This window comes from Neltuma alba, unplaced genomic scaffold (genome assembly GCF_004799145.2).
Source record: "Neltuma alba isolate B1F8T4 unplaced genomic scaffold, ASM479914v2 tig00002798_pilon, whole genome shotgun sequence".
Classification (NCBI taxonomy): Eukaryota; Viridiplantae; Streptophyta; class Magnoliopsida; order Fabales; family Fabaceae; genus Neltuma; species Neltuma alba.
This window is the reverse complement of record NW_021633015.1, coordinates 9,375-32,148: the sequence shown is the minus strand read 5'-3', so window position 1 is coordinate 32,148 and position 22,774 is coordinate 9,375. Positions and strand designations below refer to the sequence as shown.

General features: G+C 37.3%; 1 protein-coding gene across 3 annotated transcripts; it reads right to left on the bottom strand.

The window, feature by feature from the left end:
* Positions 1–9,091: 9,091 nt before the first annotated feature.
* On the bottom strand, positions 9,092–15,758 carry LOC114737716 (BEL1-like homeodomain protein 4). Of its 3 annotated transcripts, none has more exons than XM_028925681.1 (5): positions 15,525–15,758; positions 13,941–15,339; positions 12,494–12,879; positions 11,815–11,875; positions 9,092–10,118 (listed from the first exon to the last, which is right to left on the bottom strand). In XM_028925681.1, the coding sequence occupies exons 2-5, from the start codon at positions 15,189–15,191 to the stop codon at positions 9,471–9,473; spliced, it is 2,346 nt and encodes a 781-aa protein (XP_028781514.1). In that variant the 5' UTR covers positions 15,192–15,339; positions 15,525–15,758; the 3' UTR covers positions 9,092–9,470. The 3 variants fall into 3 exon arrangements, with proteins under 3 accessions (XP_028781514.1, XP_028781505.1, XP_028781520.1); XM_028925672.1 differs by having other exon boundaries at positions 13,941–15,265; XM_028925687.1 differs by lacking the exon at positions 15,525–15,758 and adding an exon at positions 15,340–15,478 and having other exon boundaries at positions 13,941–15,265.
* Positions 15,759–22,774: the final 7,016 nt, after the last annotated feature.

Genomic DNA, 22,774 nt, shown 5'->3' with positions numbered 1-22,774 from the left:
TTCCAGCAGCGTAAGCAAGACTGTGACAGCCAACCAAGGCCAACTAAATTTCTTTCATTCATTCTTCAGTTTGGACGTTGCACAAGTAAAAACCAATGTGCCAAGGCTTCTACTTTTTTTTTTTGGCCCCCCTTCATTAAGCACAGATATCCTTCTATTGAAACAATCAAGGTATTGTTAGATACTAAATGTGAACTAAATGTGAATAGTTCTCTCAGCTCAGATTTAAATCTTAGTTAGTCACATTCTGAGCCACTAAATCTGTGTCTTCTACTTGAAACAGGATGTGCGTTTCTTATAATGGGCTTGATTGGGCTATGCCCTGTTATTGTTGCTCGCGTTCGTTGAGAGTTCCCACCTTGCAAACTTACACTGAAACCCGAATGAAGTGATAAAGATCAGCCTGGCCCATTAGCATCCTCTCGCTCCCCCCCCCCTGGTGGGCTCTAGCTAAAACCGAAAAGTGGAAACTTGGACTTGGACTATTAAATACTGCTTTCCCTGGATAGTAGCGAAGAAATACTAAAGGCTGATCTCGTTTCCTTTTTGGTATATCAGGATTTTTCCGCAAGCGTATACCAAAGCGGTTTGAATCTTAAAAAAAAAAATATATATATATATATATATATATCTCTATTGTTGGCTCTAACAGAAAAAACTAATCCTTTACAACATTAGTGAATTGAGGTTTGAATTCTTATCATAAGAAATGCCTACATTTAATGTCAGATAGTGTTTTGAATATGATTTTTTATATATAGTAGGAGGATAGTTGTGCCTAACTCCCAAAAAAAAAATTGTATTCCCATTCTATCCTCATTCTTACAATTTGAGCTGGTTTCAAGTGGCTCTTATTTTTCATAATGTGTTGCTCCTCCTGTAGTTATAGAATCTAATTAGAGAGTTGATTTTTATTCTAAACTCAAGTCCCATTTTTCATTTTTTTTTTTTCTCTCAAACTGTTCCTAGTGTCAACAGTAACTATATACAATAATAATTTAATAATACACTCAATAATAATTTATTAATACCCTCGTATGTCACATAAAGTGAGTAATGTTTTCTAACATTAGTCAACGTTCATATCACTAACTATAAAATTATTGGCAAAGATTTACAACGAGCAATAATAAGGAAGACGCCCCATTTTTATACTCTTCCGGTCCTAAATATAAAATCCTTACACACACTAGTATTTTTTTTTTTTTTACCGGAAGGAAAATATATTAAAGGCACACCAACAAACAGTCCCACAGAGAAACCACAACAAAAGAGGGACAGAGGCCCAAACAACAAAAAACCCTAAGCCCAAGAAAACACCACCAACACAAACCCTAACTCTAAGCCACACTTAGAGAGCCACTGAGCCGCCGCCTCTGTTGCTGCCGCCAGAAAACGCGAAGGAACACTGTAAACTTCGCCGGAAATAAGGGATGGGGGTTCAAAGAACCACCCCATCGGTCCCATCCCTATTGATCTCCTTTCTGCTAATGAAAGAGCAGAAACACAAGCCCCACGCAACCACCGCCGCATGGAGAGAAACAACAACAACAGCATTAGCATCGCAGTAGCCCCCAAAGATTCCGACCAACACCACCAACACCAACCCGAAACAAAGCAACTGTAACTGAGAGGATCTACCAGAAACCAAAGCCAGTGATACCAGATCGAAGAAGATTCAAAAAGCCATACCTGATCAATGGCAACTAAGAGAGAAGAAACAGCAAGAGGAATGTCTTCAATTTTGCGGTCATCTAACCACCGTATTAGTGTCGTTAAATAACCTACCATCCACATCGTTTCCTCCTTTCTCTCCTTCACCAGCCGGACTAACCTTTCCTTAATGCCCACCCCCCAAATCACAGAAGACAAAAACAAACTAGAAGAACAGAAATCCTAAACCCCCAAAACAAAACCCCCAAGCCGGACAGCCTCCTCTCCGGCAAACGCCGGAGAGAGAGGTGCCGGAACACTAAGCACACAGGCACAAGCTCACTCACTTACGGAGAGACAGAAACCTCTCACCCAGGAGAGACCAAAAGAGAGAGAAGTGTCAATGAACGCTATTCCCTTACACACACTAGTATAAGGGTCTTATATTTAGGACTGAAAGAATATTTTTGTTTAAAGACGGTCCATTGAGTAAGTAGATATTGCGGTGATGTTAAGATTTGGATGGGCCAGCCCAAACCTCGTTCAATGTGGCAGCGTTCATCCAAAATATATTTCTTTGGAAGATAATTTTATGATCATATCATGAATGCATAACAATTCATAATATTAAGATAAGAAAACAATTTAGAATTAAAAAAAATAAAGAACGAAATATTAAAAAATCCTGTGATAATCATAAAACTAACTTATTACATACTCGTTTTTTGTTACAAACATGCTCATTTGATATTAAAAAGATAATAAAAAATGGTTATGTATGTAATGTACTAGGAGGAGAATTATAGTGAAGTCTTAAAAAAAGAATTTAATTACTTTAAAATCTATAACAACTTAAGAGTATACAATAACAAGTTTCAGCATAAAAAATAACAAAGGTTCAAGTTGGTCTTTTGTTATTAAGATTTTTTTGATGATTAATCCCATGGTAAATCTTCTGTAATAGGCCAAGCTGGGTGGAGGGCATGTTGCTGGGGGCCTGACTAAGCCTAGCGGGGCCCTGCATGCGAGGCAATATTAGGTCAATGAGCATTTCTAATCAATAATTAGCTATGACGGGTATTGTCCTTTTCTTTTTGGGGGGGGGGGGGGGAATGCAAATATGTAGTGCATATTATATCCTCACTAGAATTGTTTTTAAATTGTCTTCCGCTTTTATTTTGTATTTTTTTTCCCCGACGCCCGGGTGGTTGTGTGGTGACTTGTCGAGAGATGCGTATATATTTTTTGTTGCATATTTGTTCCCTTCGTTTCAGGTTATAAAATGTTTTAACTAGTTTACAAAGAACAACACACAGATAAAGATGGTTTGATATGTTGATTTTCTCAAAACATAGGATGACATTACACTAATACCCTTGATTTATGACTAATCTCTATACCTTAATGTAAAATTATGAAGGGCATTTTTGAGGAACAATCATTAATAATTCATTGTCCAAATGTTTCAAAACACGAAACTCTTTGGAGAAAAATATCTTATAATTAATTTGAGTCAATATTGTACGTAATTTTTGACTTGGGCTTAAGGGTATGATCCACTTCATAGCTTATCCCTAAATGTTAAGATCATAGCCTGTCCTTTTCTGGTATTATTATCAACAAGTAGATAATACCGTCTATAACCGCAAGATCTTAGCCTTTCTATGTTAACTTCAAAGTATTACGCCCATGCACGAAGAGCAAAATCAAATCAATTACTATTTCCGGTTTTTAATAGAAGAGTTTGTTTGACTTTTATTTTAATCCTAAATATAAAATCTCAATCCACTTTTTCTATTATATTTATTCATTTTTTTCAAGATAGTCCTTATAAAAATGATAATTCTAATTAATACAGTTAGCTAGTAAGGATATTTTAAGAAATGCAACACATATTTATTACAAATAACTAACTCAACTATTTTTTTTAATTTATTTAAATTAGTCAGCTAGCTCTTACATTAAGAGCTGGAAGTAATGTATTGGAGACAGTCCACATTACTCAAACCATCGATCTCTTAATTAACATTATTGATATATATATATATATATATATATATCAATCAGTGGAGAAATTGGAGAGGTGAGAAATAAAAGGAGAAAACAAGAAAAGTAAGGTGAAAAAAAGGGGGCTCGGGATAGTGAAAGGGCAGTGGGGACGTCCATTTGATGTGACATTGACCAAACAATAAGATAGTATCTACCAAGAACAAGACAAATGGTGTGTGAAAGATGCTCATGCTCCCACTATATAACTATCATACAATTCAATTCAATTTCCCTAATTGTGATTCTTTCATGGTAACTCCATGGCCAGCCCCTCCAACAAGTCCATGTGCCCCTGTACTTTGAGCTTTCATGCCCCCAATGTCTTCCCTTTAATCTTCAAAATTCAAACACAAAGCCAACACACACTTGGATGCTTTGTTCTGAACTGTCCCATACCCCCCCAAATCAAATGAAACCAAGACATTCCTTCAGTCTCTTTCGGGTCTCCTTCACACTTGCATCTCTCTTCCCCATATGAAAATTGCCTTTTACTCTCCTCTCTCTCCCTTTGGAATCCCAAAAAGATGCCATTCTCCATCGTTTTCAATGGCCTCCCACACCCAGCCAAAAAATTTTTTTGATTTCTCAGATTTGCATCATATGTGTGTTGACGTAGCAGGCAGCTGGGTGGGGATGGATGGGAATCTACTGCCCACTTTCATTCCTTAAATGCTTCCTTGGAATTTTTCGAAGAAATTGTGTTACCATGCGGCTTTGTTGTGAAATGCATGCAGTAAGTTTTGGGTAGAATCTTTGGGGATGAACCTGAGAACAACGACTCGTGCAGAGAGGAGGATAGAAAATTGCCAAAACTAATAAATGAGAGAGATGGGAGGAAGGAATCACGGACCAATGTTCAAACTTGTGCACATCAATGATGCTCTTTGTGCAGCTGCTTTTGGCAAAAAGCCTATTTGGCACCTGCGTTTCCCTCTTCTTTTTTCTGCATCTACTTTCTAGCTTGTTCTCTCCTCTCACTTCCTTCGTCAAACTAATTCCCACAAGTAATACAAACCTCCACAGTAGCAAATAGTAATTCCTTCTTTTGTTTACTGTACTGTTGCATCTCACGACTTGGTAATCACATTCATTTAAGTAAAAGAAATTTCTCCACATGACTATAGAGAGAGAGAGAGAGAGTTGAAGGGAAACCAAAGAAAGTTAGAAAAGATTTTTGTGGTGCAAGATGATGGCCACTTTTCGGTGTAGGACGAGTGGTCCTGAAGCTGATGAGTGATGATTTGCTGGATCAATGTGCTTTTTGTAAATACACATTGCCTATCATGTGTCGCACTCGTCCTTCGACCCTACCTTATCCTCAGCTCGAATATTGAATCGTGATTGATTCCCTCCCCCCCCCCCCCCGGGGAAAGCTTACTACTGTACCAAAAAAGCACGCTTTCACAAGTTTTTAATTTCATCCCATCTTAATTTACTTACACAAATAAAGCTATCTCGATATTATACTCAAATGATTGAAGTGGACGAACGCTTCGTGTAAAAGCCGTACCCATAGATAAACCTAATACATATATCATAATAAACAAGATCTTAGCGATGTAAAAGAAGTACAGACACGTCTGGGTATGAGTAAAGATAAGACTTTTGTCTAAGATTAGGAAGGAAACTCAGTTTGTTCATATAATCAAAGTTTGTTCATATAATCAAAGGAGGTAACAAAAATGAAATGAAAGCTGCAGGGTGAGAAGTGAGAACAGAATGAGGAAGGAGGGTGCAGATGGAGCCTACCGTACCGGATCGGAGCCGTCAGATTGGTACCACCACGTGGGCTGGAGGCCCCACTAAGGGCCTATCCACAAGTGACGCGGGGGACGAATGCATATATGTTTGCCCTGTCACTGCACTCACATAATCCCCCCCCCCCCGGCGGTTAGGGTATTTATTGCGGATAGAAATGACTAATCCCTTCGTATTGTAAATTTTCGAGGGAGTTTTACTGCTGCCCATGAGACCCTCTTTATACACACTACTAAGAATTAAACCTCTGATTAAATGCGGAGAAACCAGCTATCTGTACTAGCCCTCATGGCTACTGTACTCACATATACGACTATGCCAGCACCTCCATTTATTTTGCGATACCTAAAATTTGGGAGAGGCAAAGAATGGGCCCAGGCCCAAAAACTGAATTCTGTCGATGTGGGACCCGCCTACCCATGCAAGCTGGTTGGTAGACCGGCCCGTGTGTGGGGTCCTCAATAAATGAAAATTTTTCGTCAGTTTGTTTCCCCATTGAATGGGGAAGTTATGTTACGTTGCAGGGCCAAGTCAGTGGAGACAAATAAACCATTCTAAAGTGGGGATTCCCTCTCTTTGACCAAAAAAAAAAAAAAGTGGGGATTCCCTCCATCTTATGGTGTGTTTGGTTGGAATGGAGGATAGGAGAGGAGAGGGAAAATGAACCCCTCCCCTCATTTGGTTAAAAATTTTAGAGGAGAGGGAAGCCAAAATATCCTCTCCGTCCCCTCTATTTTAGCTCCCTTTAAATTGGGGTTTTTGGAGGGAAGTTAAATTTTAGACTATTATACCTTTATAGTTTTTTTTAATATTTCACTACTACCCATAAAATATATTATTATAATATTTATTTCAAATAAAAAATATATTATCCTAAGTAAAAAATTTAAAATAATAAATTATTATAATTAAAAATTATATCTCGTAATAATCAATGAACAATCTTCTGTATATATCTCAGGCAGAACCAACATTCAATGAGCCTCAACCACACTCGCCCTACAAATTCAGTATTAATTGCGTGTTAATTACAACAGAAATGAAACTATATATACAGCTTCTCCTGGGTAAGAACATAAGCGTAAACTTATTCTGGCTTTCCGTCAAATTAAAGAATGATAAAAACAAATGTTGAATCGCTATAGCTAAAACCTCGAAGCAGCCTTATAGCATGTGGTCCTGTATATATGTGTGTGTGCTGCAAAACTTATGACAGTTTTCTGATATATAGGATGGTCCATTCAAAAAGACCTCATGGTTAGATCTAGAAAACGATTCAGCGTCTACAATTTTATTAAGGGGCTAGTTTAACAAATTGAATACAATGACAGTGACGTTGCTGTAAATGTACATATATGATTGAAGATCAGCGGATCTCTTTTTCAGTGGCATGCTTGAGGTAGGGGAAAGTGTACGTGACTGGGTCTGGCTATAAAATGAGCCTATTATGATGACTACTACTGTCAGATATATCATCTTAACGTAAATCCCAAAACTTTACCTGGGATTATACGTTGTTGTGAAACTTTTCGTGTATATGCAATTAAGCAATTACTTGGCTGGAATCTTCAGAGAAAGCAGCTGGGATTGGCGGTTGCAGCGGATCAGAGCCTAGGAAAGAAAAACTTATTCTGGGAGGGTTTGTTTCTCAAATAGGAAGAAAGATATTAGGTGACAAGTGATTGTTGCTTTGCAAGTTGAATCTTCTTGTTTTGGATTTTACGGCAAAAACGTGGCATTGAGGGGTTGTTTTCCTAGTACAACAATACAATTAATTAATCCCATTACGCAATTGTTATTATATTTACATATATAGCTAGCATATGAACTACCAAAGCGTGCATGGACTGGAACTCGGGATTTGGACTTTTTCTGGTGCAGTAGCAATCGAAGAACAGTAGAGCTAATTGAAGCTTTAATAGAAAGTTGGAAATTAAAAAGGAGAGAGTACTGATTATGCAATTTATGATTCTAAAGTACATAACTACGGTCCATGAGCATTAAGGAAGTACGTAAGTTGTTTTCCCCATCTAAGACAGAAAAAGTTTCTGTGCTTTTATCCTCTTTTTTTCAGTGCAGTACCCGTAATATCAAATCCACCAGAAAAGCTGCATTATACGTACAAACAATGCAACTCATAATTGCATGGAAGTTTTGACTTAATTGGAGCTCTTAAATTTTAGAAAATCTTGACGCACCCCTGGATTATTCAATTATTACCCTTCCTTTTTTTTTTCTTCTGAACATGCTTAAGACGATGTTATCTGCTGCTGATAACAATAGAATATAAACGGTATAATGATCCCATCCTTAATTTAATTTCTTTTGTGTTCGGACCGCTCATATATCAGTATCCTACTCAATAATCTAACTTGTTTTAGAAGAATGATTTGATTATTATTGAATAGTTAGTTATATATATTGTGAATTTGAAATTCAAATTTCGGTTGAGTTTATTTATTTGTGGGGGACTTGAAGAGAAAAAATGGCCACAACAAAAAATTGAGCGCACAATTCAAATTCTCTCGATAACTTCTAAAAGTAAACGAAGAATAAATTAAAGGACACAGAAGACAGACAACAAGGGTGTTGGGGATATTATTCTGTTAGAAACACACACCAACTGTCCATGATACTTTCCTTAATTTCTTTTTCTTTGTTCGTTTGTGATGCATGTGGAATGAGATTAGAACTTGAGAACTCTCATCCGGTTGCTAGTGGGAGCTCAAGTGGTAGCTAGACAAGTTAAAATCATTTTTCTAATTTCATGAGAAAAAAGGCCGGAAGATGGAACTAAACTGCTCCACTAGTATCAATTTATCCTATCTTTCCTGTAGACAAGAAATTTAGAAGAATTAAATCCAAGATGAGCTTCAAAATTAAAAAAAGTTCTGATAAAAATATTTACATATTACCTACTAACAATTTTTTATTTCACATATCGATGGCAGGATTCAAACCTTACACCCTTGGGGAATTAATAACGTTGCATCGATCTTGCCAACTAAACTAACATTTGTTGCCTTAATTTATAAAAAGTAGTGCTTAGAACTCATCTTTTAACCTTTTGCATTAGGTAACTAAGCTTTATATAAATTTAAAAGTTGAGAAGTTTAATTAGCTAGAGTGCCAATATATATAACACTTAATTTGTAATTAGTAGCTTTTTTTTTGGTCAAGTTCGCCCGTAGCCTTTCTATATCATACAACTTTACATTAAGTATATATGCAGTAGGTGCAAAGCCTTTATAATCATGTCAAGAAGCTGACAAATGGTTGTGTTAACAACCTCTAGACTAAGGGATATACTATTATTAGTAGCAGAATTAAAATAATAAGTGAAGATTGAAATTAGTTTCTATCACTTTCGCTATCAGTATAGCTATGAGTATTTCATATATCATCAATATATTTATAAAAGTTGTAAGAAGTAAGTAACATTTTTCGCATTTAGTGGATTTACTTTGAATTCTATGCACATGTCCCAAGCTTACTCTAATGAAAACTAAACTGAGGCCATAATATGCAGATTAAAAGTAGGATATTGGTTTCAATAATTGGTAGCAGTATTCTTAGAACGAAACATTGATAAAAGAAATCATCAAATAAAACGGCCGTACAAAGTTGATTGTAACGTAAGGCAATCAAAAGCTTCTCTCCGTATACCAGAAGTATAAGCTCCTGTTATTCTAGTGATTAATCAGTTCAAGTCCTATCAAATTGAAGTACAAACCCTGAGTACACATATATGGATGGAGGGGAGAAGGTGGAAATTAAAACAACCTCCTATACAATTATACAAGCTAGCTATAGTGTACGTAACGCTATGTTTCTCATATTGTATCCCCATTTTGCCTTTTCTCCAATAATAATGCAAATCTAAGAGGGAGGAACATGAGGGAATAAAAGTGACGAAGAAAAAAAGTGTTCCCCTTTTCTCATAATATAATGAGCAATTAACTTCCTATATATGGAAATAATATCATTTAATATTGTAATATATGGGAAGTTCAAATGCCTCCGAAGTCTCTAACCGAGAAAGGAGGAGCTTTCTCAGGGATGTTCCCGGCGTGGCGTAGCCCTAGGGTGAGCGAAACATCACCGGCGGTGGTCCCAAACCTAATGAGAGTAGAACCAATGTCAGAATTAGCAGAGGCGGTCCCGTAATCTGCTGCAACGAGGCTGCCATGGCGACACGTGTCATCTGCAGGCACTGATCTGTGAAGGGGCAGGTCTGAGTCATAACACTGAGACGAGGGTGGCGCCACCTCAGAAGTGGCGGCAACTTCGGCGGTTGGAGCGGTGGTGATGGCAGAGGAAGAGTGGTTTGGTTGGGATTCCGAGAAGGGTTGGGTATTGATTGCAATGAGTGAAGGGTCGCCATCAGAAGCATTGATTTGGGATCTTTTGCCTGCTGCTGATGTTGTGAGTGTCGTTGTTGGTGTTGTGGTTGTTGTTGTTGTTGTGGATGGTGGTGGCGCTGCTTCTGTTGAAGTTGCTGCTGCTGTGGTTGGAGTTTGTGCGACGTTGTTGTTATTGTTGCCTTGGTTCCTTTCTTCTCTCTCTTCTCCTTCTACTTCTTTAAGTTCTTGTTGGTACATTTCTTCTATCATAGGTTTCCACAGCCGGACCCTGGCATTAATGAACCAGTTTGATACCTGCACAAACATTCAAGTTCTCACAATTCACCCTTCCTATTCTGTATATACATATTCAAATAAATATATACACATGTATCAATCACTATTAATTGCCAGTACAAGTCTTAAATGTCACTGAACAAAAGTTAAAAAATAAATACTTCTTAGTGATAATAGTGATAGCGCTATTTATCCTTGTCAATTTGTCACATTTATACAGATGATTTAACCCTTCATGAATGAACAAAGAATCTGAATATAAATATAAGAAATTACTGTATGCATGAATGCAACGCTAGCCAGCTCACTCTAAGGTTAATAGATATATAATACTACATGCATAACACCAGCAAATTATTATAGATACCATCGTATTTTGTTCACATTTTAACAAATGGGTCTTTTATGTCAGATCATATTTAAAAAAGAAGTGATTTCTGACTCATTAATGTTTTGTCCGTACGTGCGTTCCTGAACAGTGATTAGACACCGGGGAATCTGCACTATATATGATTATGTGATAATCTCTCTAGCATAAGTGTAAAACTATTCATCAGCAGTTTCTTCTAACAGTCGACAGTACTTCGAATGACCTAATTAGGTCTTCGCTTCACTGACTATAGCATGGATCTAGGCATCCATTTGATACGGTAGGCAAATAGGTTTTTGTTTTCTGGTTCAGCTCAGTTAATTACATGCATGTATTCTGATCTTTTATTATTCCTCTAGCACAAGGGCTTTTTGTTTTTATTTTTTTAAAAAAAATACAAAAAAGTACATTATTATTGCAGAGCACAAGATGGACAAAAATGATTAGGCTGATGCAGGAAAAGGGTTCTGTATGATAACAACATAAATTGCTAGGCAACTTCAAATTTTTGTTTTTCATCTGGAAAAATACAAAATGCTGATGTAAAAAGATGTTAAGAATGATGCAGGAAAAATTTTGTGCCGGTTTATGCAAAAAGGACATGAATAAGGACGAAAGTGAAACATCCCAGAAACCATATATATATAAATATATATGTACCACACTAGATTATAGACACTAGAAGAAACTAATATTATTAGTTAACGAGGTAGCATAAAAATGGCATTAGCAGAAGATATGATGAAGGCACTCTTTAAACTTTGAGGAAATACCACGAGGGAGAGGATATAAATATATTGAGAAAGTACACATTTATTTCCCATATTTATGATTAGCATCGTGGAGTTGGGTGAGGACATTTGATATGAGAGAGAAGACAAGTGACAGAGAGAGTGAAGGGAGAGATTCGAGAACAGCAAAACTTTGGTGTCTCATTGCTTCTGTACTTGTCTCTGCTCTCGTTTAATTTCAGAATGTATGTCACCAAGGAAAGCATCCGAAGTAAAATATTAAAAACTTGAAAAAGAGGGAAAAGAAAGAAACCAAGAGAACAACCTCCGTTGCGGTTGTCTTTGTCTAAAAGAAAGAAAGACAGGAGAAAGCAGAGAAACAAAAGCCAAAAGTTCAAAACCATGTAAGTTGCATCTGATATTACTGCTGGTCCCTTGTGACTGTGAGTGTGTGTATCATATATATCTCTCTCTTCCATGTGTTTCTTTTATCTTGGTTACTTGATGGATGTGGGCCGTGTGCTCAATTAAGCACACAGCCTAAAAATTGTCTCATTGTTAAGTTTCTCTCTCTAGGGTGAGGGAAGAGGGAGGGAAAGGGAAGGAGACGCACCTGATTTCTCGAGAGGCCAGTCTGTCGAGCCAACAGATGCTTATCTGCATCGCTTGGATACCTGAGAAAGAGACCAGGAAATGACATCAGAGTCCTTGCCTTAACCGTATAAAGAGACATCGAGCTTTCTGTACCCTTCCCTAACCTCCCAACTTTCCTTCTTTCCCTTCATGGGCGTGACAATCGAAGACAAATAAAGAAAGAAAGATCTACGTCCTGGCTGCTATAGTAGAAGCAAAGTAGATCACTGCACACACTGACCACTTTCTCCCTCCCTCTCTCTCTCTCTCTATACACCCTATGACCCCCTTACGCCTTAATGATCACTTAATCTAGCGAAAAGGAAATTGAAGTTTGAGATCGCAGTAATGCCATATCATCTTTTACAGCTTTTCGCTAGCAAAAAACATCCCAAGGACACTGCAATATTTCTGCAGTATTGCTAGCTGTTGCTCTAAACGATGATCCGATACGGCTCTTAAATTATGGCTTTTCGATCGACACTCTTTCTCTCTGCCGCTCCTTTTTCTCTCCGTTTCTTAAATTATCGCATACGCCCCCTGCTGCTTTTTCCACTCAACCATTCATCATATCATCATGTTACGTTAATATCATCACATGAAAAAAAGAAGAAGGGAGACATCAAGTAGGCAAGTAAAAGTGGACGAGAGTGACGTACGGATGAAGAAAATGCTCGAAGAGCCAGGCTCGCAAAACGTTGACGGATCGCTCGGGGAGGCCTCTTTGGGGTCGCCACGCTTCCTGTTCCATCATGCCCATCTGGTGGAAGGCTCTCTGCTGTCTCAGGCTTTGTTCCAGAAGTTTCAGCCTCGGCGTCTCTCCTTTGGTTAAACCTGAGCTTCCTGCTCCGTCTTTCTCACCCAGCAACTCACAACTGTGCTTCAGCTGCGCCGTTATCGCATCCTTCAGGCACCGGAAATGGCGCGACATCGCCTTCTGAGCTAAGGCCGTGTATGGCACTGCAGACCCGAATCCCATTACCATGTCGAATGAGTTCACCACCATTTGCATTTGTTCGCAGTAGTGGTTGTATCTTCGATCCACCTGCATGCCCCAAAGTTTAACTCTCTCATCTTCCCAATGTACAGTATACATGCATAATCATATATCTGTATGGTTTTAATGTTTTTGATTGGTGACCGATGGATGATGGCGTTAGATAATTATATATTTAATGAAGAGATAGAAATAATATATCCACAGGTAGGAAAAGAGACAGGCGATGTTCATCAACATGGTTCTTAATTTATCGGAGACTAAGATATAGGTGAGTCAACACATGCAAAATGTGAAAACGAAGACAAAATGTGCATTCATATGTATAATTAGTTTGACAGGCGGATGATGTGATGAAACCATAGTTGTCTGAGTCGATCGAAAGATTCGGGGTACATATGGTTGTTAAGGACGAAGGCAAGAATATCCTTCGGGTTTAATAGGTGCCCAAACAATTCCCTTTAAAAAATGAAAAGAAAAAAATAATAATTAAAGAAGAAGGAAAAAGAAAAAGAAGAAAGACGACCCACGCGTTCTCGGTCAACCGAGATATGATAACAATGGCTGATGGATCACTTTTAGGAAGGAGAGGAAAGAGGAGAGGTGGGAGTGGCCATGGCCTTCATAAGTCATAACAACTAATTACTACGTAATATGGGTGTGAGTGGGATTTAATTATATTGGGCTCTATCTATCATTTAATCTAAATTACTAATCAGAAGGAACGTCGCTTCTTCTATAATGGAAAGTCACTCTCTCTCTCTCATGGTTTTCACCAAACTAATCTCAAATCATCCCCACCAATCAGATGCATGTATTAAAATAATGAATAGGTTCTAATATAATAAAACATTGATCAAGCACCTACCGACTGATGATACTATGGAACCCTATTGTAGTACAAGCCGGCCTTTTTTCTCTCTGGTTTTATATAATAATTCAAGATACCGGCCGGAGAACTGTGTTCATTAATTGTTCATTCCTGTAGTTTAATTTAATTATATTAATGGAGTAAATAGAACAGAATAATAAAGATTGGGGTGACCTTGACTCTTTAAGGATGAGAGAGGTTGAGAGAGAGAGGGAAGAGAGAAGTAGAGATGACATGCCTCGTCAAGCATGGATAGAAGTTTGACCTTCCTTCTCTGATGCTCAATCCTATCGGCCGACGACAAAGGAGGAGGATCCTTTGATGAAGAGGAAGAACCACCACCACCGGTAGGAGGATTGGAACTAGGGTTTGAGTTTTGCCTGCCGAATTTATTCCTCTTGAATTGCCCTCTCCCAACACTGCAGAATTCTTCGAGCAATTCTTGTGCGGCTTTCACGTACTTTGAATTCCTCAGCACATTCACCACCCCTATTGATGAGCCGAACCCCACATGTCCCTGGTGGTTCTGACCTGCTCCGACGGACCCTTGGAAATGCAATGTCTTGTACGGATACTGGGCAGACGAAGACCCTCCGGATCCTTGATTGTAATACAGAAACCCACTGTCTCCCATCCTCAATTCCTCGGCTTTCGCGGCTTCCAAGTGTTGCAACGACGATGACAACGATAAGGAAAGACCTTGAGCTTCCATAACCCCTCCAATTTGAGGTGGATTAGCAGCCGTGGCTGGTGCTCCTTGCTGAGAAGTATGAGGAGCCCATGTGAATTGGCCGAAACCCCCTCCTTGAGTAGTGAAGCCTTGGAGAGAGGTCGAATTAGGAGTGGGATTCTGAGTAGGAGAAGGCGATCTTGTTTGTGGGTTCATCAGGAAAAGCTGCATGGCGGCAGCCGAGTCCGCATTCATGCTTGGAATTTGAGGATGATGATGATGATGATGATGCTGCTCTAGTAGACTACTATTGTCACGGCTATTCTGATTCTTTGAATTTTCCAACCCACTTAACATCCCTTGTCTGTACCAATCAGTGGCCAGTGGTTGCGGCCTGGAGGTCCGATACATGGCCGTCGCGGCAGCTGGTTGGTGTTGTTGTTCCAACAATTCAGTGGCGGTGGCGCCGGGAGGAGGGAAATTGAACATCTCCGATAACATCCCTCCGGTTTCATACACGGGAAGGTTTCCAGATTCTTCTTCCTCTATACCCACTAGCGGCGGCGGCGGGTCCAACCCCCCTTGCACCCTCACCTTGTCTCTCCGGATCTGCTGCGCTAACTGTTGCTGCTGCTGCTGCTGGTGTTGCTGGTGGTGCTGAGTTAGAGTGGATCTCTCGAACCCATTCGAGAAGGCGAAGATTCCTTGGTGATAATCCTGGGACATAGAATTGGAGTCTAATATGGAAGAACAGGAATGGTGGGGCCTGGTGGAGTGAGAAAGAATCGGCGGAAGGACTGGCGGTGTTGCTATTCCCATGTTAAAATCTTCTTCTTGTTCATCATCGTCGTCGTCGCCGGTCTTCTCTCCTCAACTTAATTACCCTGGAAGTGCTGTCCAATAATTGAATTCAGTAATTAAGGATCAGCGCTGGAGCAACCGAAATAAATCCAACAACACCAATCACCTATAATTGAAGTCAATTATATGTTAAAATAAAACATAGAAAGATATAGAGAAGGAATGAAGAGCGCGGCTAGGCAGCTAGCGGCCACTTTCTCTCTCATGTAAGATTGCTTAGATTTTGCTGTTCATCATTTTCAGCCGTGCTCATCTATAGATATATATACACACGAATATATGCGCCGGTACCTCTTAGAGTTGCAGGGTATGAAAGGATGTGAAGCTCTCAGACATCGTTTTCCCTTCTGCGGTATTGAAAGCTTGTTCAATTTCTTCTCTCACACACACTCACTCTCACTCTCTCTTATTTCCTTTCGGGCTGTGTTGTCGCTCTGTCGCCTGTCGTCTCTTTCTTTCTCTTTCTCTCCTTTTCTTTCTCTTTGTTGCTCTTTGCAGTAAGTGTTTTTGCAATCACTTCTGGAAAAAGAAAGATGCAACTTACTCGCAACAAAATAATAAAATGAATAACCAAGCCTTGTTTGGGGGGGGGGGGGTCTCTTATATCTCTATTTAAATAAATAAACCACACAAGACACAGGAAAGGGACGCGGTCGCTCTTCTTCCCTCCTCTTCACTCTCCACCCTCCTCCTTTTTGTTTCCCCCCCCAAAACTCCAATAATATGTCTTTTTCGTCCATTTTTTTAACCTTCTCTCTCCTGTTAATTCCACGTACCCGGAAAATTAATCATAATAATAAAACTTACGGAACGTATACGCGCCGGGGAATGACCACAATGACCTTATCCGGAGAACAAATTTTTTTAGTATTCAATATGTAATTAAGCGCAAGTCGAAGGCCCGTAAACGCGAGGTTTCAATAATTTTAACAAATTTTAGTGGGGATGGATTGGCTTTTGAGTGGCGTGAAATGACAAGAAGGCCATCGACCGGATTTTTGTTAATTAAAATTTTTTAAAAATATTATTGTTATTTGAATACGTCGTTTGGAAATGAACGCAAACTACGGAATCAAATAAAAGATAAGGTCAGTAGAAAGTCATCTCAATGATCCGAACTACCACCATCTTTCGATGAGGTGGAATGACGATAGTGCCCCGGGTAATGATTGCGAATCGCACGTAGCCCTCTTAGTTGGTAAGGCTATTTTAGAAGATTCAAGTGCTGCCAATTCATTTGTAGCCCGAGAGAGCCAAGACAGGTAGAAGAAGAAGAGGGATTTTATAAAATAAAATAATAATAATAATTAAAGAAGTAAAAAAAACAGAGAGAGAGAAGGTTACAGTACACATGAAGTTGACGGATGGCACGTGCCATAGCAAAGGTTAGGGTGGGAGAAGTTAGGTTTTGTGTGAGAGATATAAGTTCTGTAATGTCCGAAAAGTACCCTTAACCGCTTTGAGGTTGGGCCATGTTCGTTTTCCCTTTTAGTTTAGCCTTTCATTTTTACAGGTGTTTTCTATATGTTCCCCTCTTCATAATTTTTTTAATTACGTTTTATTAATAATTTCGAAACACACGCACGATTTGTTAAATTTTAAATTTACAATAATTATCTACTTAACGATTTCATGGGGAATTAATTGTTAATTAATTGAACGAATGACCCGAGAGTGCGAATTGGCGTTATGCTATAGTAAATTAAACCTACATATTTCCATTAGCTCAAATCGTATTTTCGCCCCTCAAAATCTTTTCACTTGTAATGGAATGCTACATGCCATAAGCATTCTTTGTTAAAAATAATTTAAAATCGTATGTATTATTAATTAATTATGATGACATGAAAGGCGTGCTTGATTAAAAAAATTGGCATAGCAATAAAAATTATTATCGATGTACCAAGAAAGCAGCCTTTAGTCTTGTTGAAATCCAGAACTCTGTTTTTTTTTTTCTTTTTTGACATATACAAAAACCCAGACCAGGGTTTAAAAATAGCTACGAACTTTGAAAACTTTATATTGATGTAATATTTAATTTATTTCTGGTTAATTATGATCCTGCCCCAGAATATGAACGATCGAATATAACCTCCGTTTAATATTTTTATCAGCCTTATCCTTTACTTCGTTTTCTTTCCAAAGCAGAAATAAAATATTAAAGATAAAATTAGTTAGCAACTTCCATAAATAATTAACCACTTTATTTCATACACATAATTCTGGATGTTAAGGAATAAAAATTAGCTAACTACTACTCGACATCCTTAAATGAAATAAAATATAATTCCGCTAGTCACACATCAAGCCAAAAACAAGGAATTTCTGTCAAATAATTGCGTTTCATCTGATGAAGGGAGAAAAAAATAATCAAGATCCAGTATTTCTCTCAATGAAAAAAACACTGTACTTAATATTTTGTGTGGCTGAATTTGAAAGGGATGCTTTTGTTGTAGAAGAAATATCTTTTCAAGGTGATGGTGAATAATAATAATATCTTAACATAACTTGGAGACATGTTTCCATATTGGTACCAAAAGAAAGATAAATTTATTTTGGGAATTAAATAGCTAACGGTTAGGGTTCATGCATGTGCTAAATATTAGCCATGTGAAAAGTGGAGTCTGAATACTGATGTTGCCATCTGAAATTCGAATAATAGCTTCCTCCACCTTTTGCTAATTAACCCAATCTTCATTCCTTTTTTCCCCCCTTTTTCCATTCAGTTGGGAATAATATCGTTCATATATAATCCATATTCACTGCATGTGCAACTTCTTCGGTTGTGCCTATCATATCCTCAATTATAGAGACATGTCATTTGAAATCTCATATTCCCCTCCCTATATGTTGTCTCTTTAAAAAAAAAAATCATTGGGTCGGATGATTATAATAATAATGCAAGGAATTACTGTATTAATTAATGGCCTTCGATAGCTTAAGCAATTGATACTTCATTTTGATTACTTGTGTGAATAGATTATAAACTATAGGTCGAAATTTCAAAGGAAAGAAGGCAAGAGAAGAAAAATTCGTACAGTTTGATCATAAATACTTAACAATACGAATGAACATGGATATATCTATATTAATTCTAGTCACTGACGTGCACAAAAAACCTTAAATATAAAGTGTAGACTTTGATGATTTAATGTATAATATATACACATTATTATTTATACACGTATGTCATCAGCTGAATATGTTATAAAAATATATGGTGATGATGATATATGTGCTGGCTTCTTCTGGGTTATATATAATAAGCTGGTAATTAATTAATTAACGTATGGATATGAGTTTTAAATAAATATTGATTCGGGGATTGACAAATGTTGGGTGGCTTGAAATGCAAGCAGGATTACGTGATAGGGAAATCAATGGGAGAAAGTAGGGAGTTGGGTTGCTCCAAATGCAACTTGTTGAAGGGGTTTTTAATTTTAATTATGTAATTAATTAAATCTGATGAACAGGCTCTCTCTCCGATTTGCTACTCATTTTACTCAATTGAGAGGCCGAAAACAAAAACACACCAATTTGCCTTTATTTTTCCAACTGCTAACCCCATTCACTAAATTGACATCCCAACCTTCTTTTCATGTCACGTGAATCCCACCCTCCCCCTCGCACGTACCAAGGCCTCCTTGGGGCCCCACTTCACATCATTGCATTAACCCAATTATCCCCCCTCCCCCTCACGTGCCAAAGTCGGCTCACCACGTGTCATTTATTTTTACCTCGGAGCTTCCCTGGCTCGTCTATTAGTTTTCTTTTTTTAAAGCAGAATTAACATGCAATATCAGAGTTCATAATCCATGGAGAATCCTCGTGACTCAAGAGAAATTGATCTGCATAATATATGCTAGACTTTTTCAATTTAATATAATAGACGTTAACAACTTGAAATTAGGAGCGACCAGAAGCTTTCATGTTATCGGACTACAGGTTCATTTGTGTTAGTTTTATCATCCTGTCTCTCTCTCTCTGCCAGGTATATCTCTGTGAGCTATCTTTTAACATTTTTTTAAAGTTCGCAACATCACGTTCTATGTTTCAAGTGCCGCACTGCTTTGGGAAAGTTAGAAGGAACAAGAGCCACCCCTTTGGGTTCATGGTGGTTCAACTTTTCAACTTTAAAGCGCATATATTGCCTCTAGGCTTTGCCTTTTTGGCATCACTATGCGATTTACATATAATTATCATCATCATGATGATGAAGACAACAGCTTTGTTGATATAATTAACTAATATATAATTAAGTTGCCTAACTAGGTACATATATAAAGGGGAATTAGTATATTACCATCATTAGACACCTAAGTGGGGATAGATGGAGGGATAAGGCAGCATCATTAGGTTGACACGGAGCAATGCACAAACACACACACATATTACGCACAATATAGTGGTAGTTTCCATTTCCATGTTCTCTTATTAAAATCCTTCAGCTACTTAGATATGTGGGGACCAAAAGTTGATGTGTTTGCTTAATTTCAAGCACATTCTGATGGCGCTGTCTTTCAATTTCAAAGTACGAGCCTGATCACTTAGCATCAATATCTATCGACCTGATATGGCATTCATTACTAAAATATATATATCGATCGATGGAAATTAAAGAAATTCGGATAAAAAGGATGATGGGATTGTTTGTGAATGATAAAAGAAGATGTTAACCTGTGTAAACCAACAATTTAAAAAAGAAAAAGAAAAAAGTGCTCAGCTGCACACATCAATATTGGTGTATTTACTACATGTGATCACCATGGAGAAGTTTGATGGTGGCTTTTTCTTCTGATTGTATGATTTGTCTTATTGGCAGTGATGAAGTCTTAATTCTTTCAAGCCCACATTTTCATCGAGAATGCCTCACATACACATCACATTAACTAGGTTGTCTTGCTAGTTTCTACAAATCCTGCACATGCTCAATTTTCCCTTGTTTTGTTTAGAATTCTCACTATGGATGTTTTTGCTGGGGTGAGATTTGCTACCAGCTTCTTTTAATCATACAACAAATGAAAGAAAGTTTAATGATTCTAAAATACTAAATCCGCTGCATGTAGATGAGCCGTCGTAGGTTCGTGTCACAACGTTACCGGCAAAACTTAGCATTAGGCAGAGATTAATCCTGCGAGACTCAACCTTGTTGGAGGATTTCTAGTTGCAATTAATATATGAACACATCATTATGGATGTGGGTTGAAAAGTATGCGTAATCCTATAGTAGATACATAGTCTATCATATATCACTAACAATACATACACATTTCACCTTCTTTCGGTGAAAACAAAAAGTGATCGATGCTACGTTATTTTCCCAATCTCATTTCACATACATTACAGTTTAGGTGAATCTTTAGTGAATGCTTCACTACACTAATTTCAGTGATCCCCCACCATGTGAAAATCATCCTCGGCCAAGTTTATATTTATTTTGGTTTGCATGAATAGAAAAAGAACCTCTTTTTCATGACATACAAATGAAAATATACAGTATTCATTCTGTTGTTATCATTTCGGTAATACTTATATATATATTTATATATTTAACTCAAGGGTGTAGAAGAGATCTTTCATTCATACCCACTCTTATTCTCTTTTCATAAATGCCCTTCTAGAGGAAATGTACGTGAATGAACAGATCTCCTGAAAAAGAACAACCTAACATTTTGAAGCAATATATATAGCATCGATCATCATAATGACCAACCAAATTTTACATTAATCTTGCGAATTTGCCATGAGGATCTCCCAAAGGGGGGCGCTCAGCCTTCAACAAATGGCTATATCAAATTAATATCAATAAATTAAGAATTAAGAATCAGCAATGAAACCAAAATCCCTTTGGTAGGCAGATTTATGTATATGAATATTGAACCAATCTTTGTTTCTGGGTAGTCTACATTTAATTAACTGTGCTGTGACGATGGCCTATGTGACACTATTCGACAACGTTAATTAGCGCGTTCATCATGTCTGCGAGTCTATCTGATGGTAGCTTGTATGGGTAGAGTTATATTTATATATATATATATATATATATTAATAATAAGGTTAAAAGTTAACGCTTTAGGAGCTCTGAAAAGGCTTATTCTAGATTCTGATAGTGGCTCTTTGGCTTGTTTTGAAGGCGCACATTGACTAAAATGCTTATGCTGATCACAACAAAACATATTTTACTGTAAGGCTCATGAGTCTTTTGGAGTACGTACACTCACACACACATTTTGTCGCCTTTTTCGGTTCCAGGATCTCAATCAAAAGTTCCCTCAAAGTTGTAAAGTCCAAAACATGCCTCTGTAAAAACAAAAGTATATATACTTAGCTTGCGCATATTCAAAAAAATTATTATAGCATATGCATGAAGTAATATTAATAATAATAGCTAGCTTGTTCATTTATTTGGGTTTTGGTGTAGATAAAGTTGGTAGATGGGAATAGGAGGTGTGAAATGTAAATGAAAAGCTTAATTATAAATGAAATAGCGCAAGTGTCACTGTTTGTTGAGGGAAAGCAGAAAAAAGATGTTGTGTATCGCTTTTGTGTGATGGCAAATTGCAAGCGTAGATGGTGACTCTACGGCACAACCATCCTATCTTCAGATATGCAATATAATCCCAACCAACTACACACACACACACACATTTCCTTCCATTCACTTTTTTCTACTCCTTAATTAATTACCTCAAACCCTTTTTCATTAGTTCAACCAAATGTCCCTTCCATATATTTATTTGTTCCCCATTTATAGTGAAACAAGTACAAGAAAAATAGAAATTTTGCGATTCTTATATATCGAATTATCTGTTTTTTTTAATATATATACCTACCAGGTGATCTGTGGCGACGAGTTATATACAAGTGAATATAAAAATGTATTCTTGATTTATTTATATAAATAAAATATCTTTTCTATAGATAAATAATTATTGCCTTGTTTCTTTGTGTGGTGCTCAATTAAATAATAATTGCAAATTCTCTAGATTTTAAATACAAAGATACAATTAAAAATATTTCTGAAGAGGATATTTTTATGATTAGATGAAGAATAATTACCATCAATAGGAAGAGGATTGTCTCCTCTACCCTTCCTCTCCTCTACTCCTCCTCTACCCTCTTTTTTCCTTCACCACCATTGGATCTTTTGATCCAATGTTTCATATTTAATATTTTATAAAAATAAATATCATTATAATTTTTTAAATTGATTTCGAAGATTGTTATTGAATTTTTAAATTGATTTAGAATATTTGTCATCATTTCCCCAAAAAACGAGTCATAAGTTCAACAAAATATCACGGTGATGGAGATCCGGTACTCGATTCTCATCATTTGTTGTTTGTTTAAATCTCTGATCAATTTGTTCCTTATTTTGTTATATTATAACACATTGATCGAAATTGACATGTTTTATTGTAAAACCATTCCAAAACATAAAATCAAGGGGAGGACATATATATGACATGTATATAATTTTTTTAAAAAAATTATTAAACTGTTGTGTTTAAATTAATTATTTTTAAATTAATTAAATTTCA

Excerpts from the sequence above, each read along its gene's own strand:
- LOC114737716 (XM_028925681.1), bottom strand. The coding sequence starts at position 15,191 with ATGGGAATAGCAACACCGCCAGTCCTTCCGCCGATTCTTTCTCACTCC. Across the intron at positions 12,880-13,940 it reads TTCTATCCATGCTTGACGAG|GTGGATCGAAGATACAACCA; the intron begins GCATGTCATCTC and ends TGGGGCATGCAG. Across the intron at positions 11,876-12,493 it reads TTCGAGCATTTTCTTCATCC|GTATCCAAGCGATGCAGATA; the intron begins GTACGTCACTCT and ends TCTCTTTCTCAG.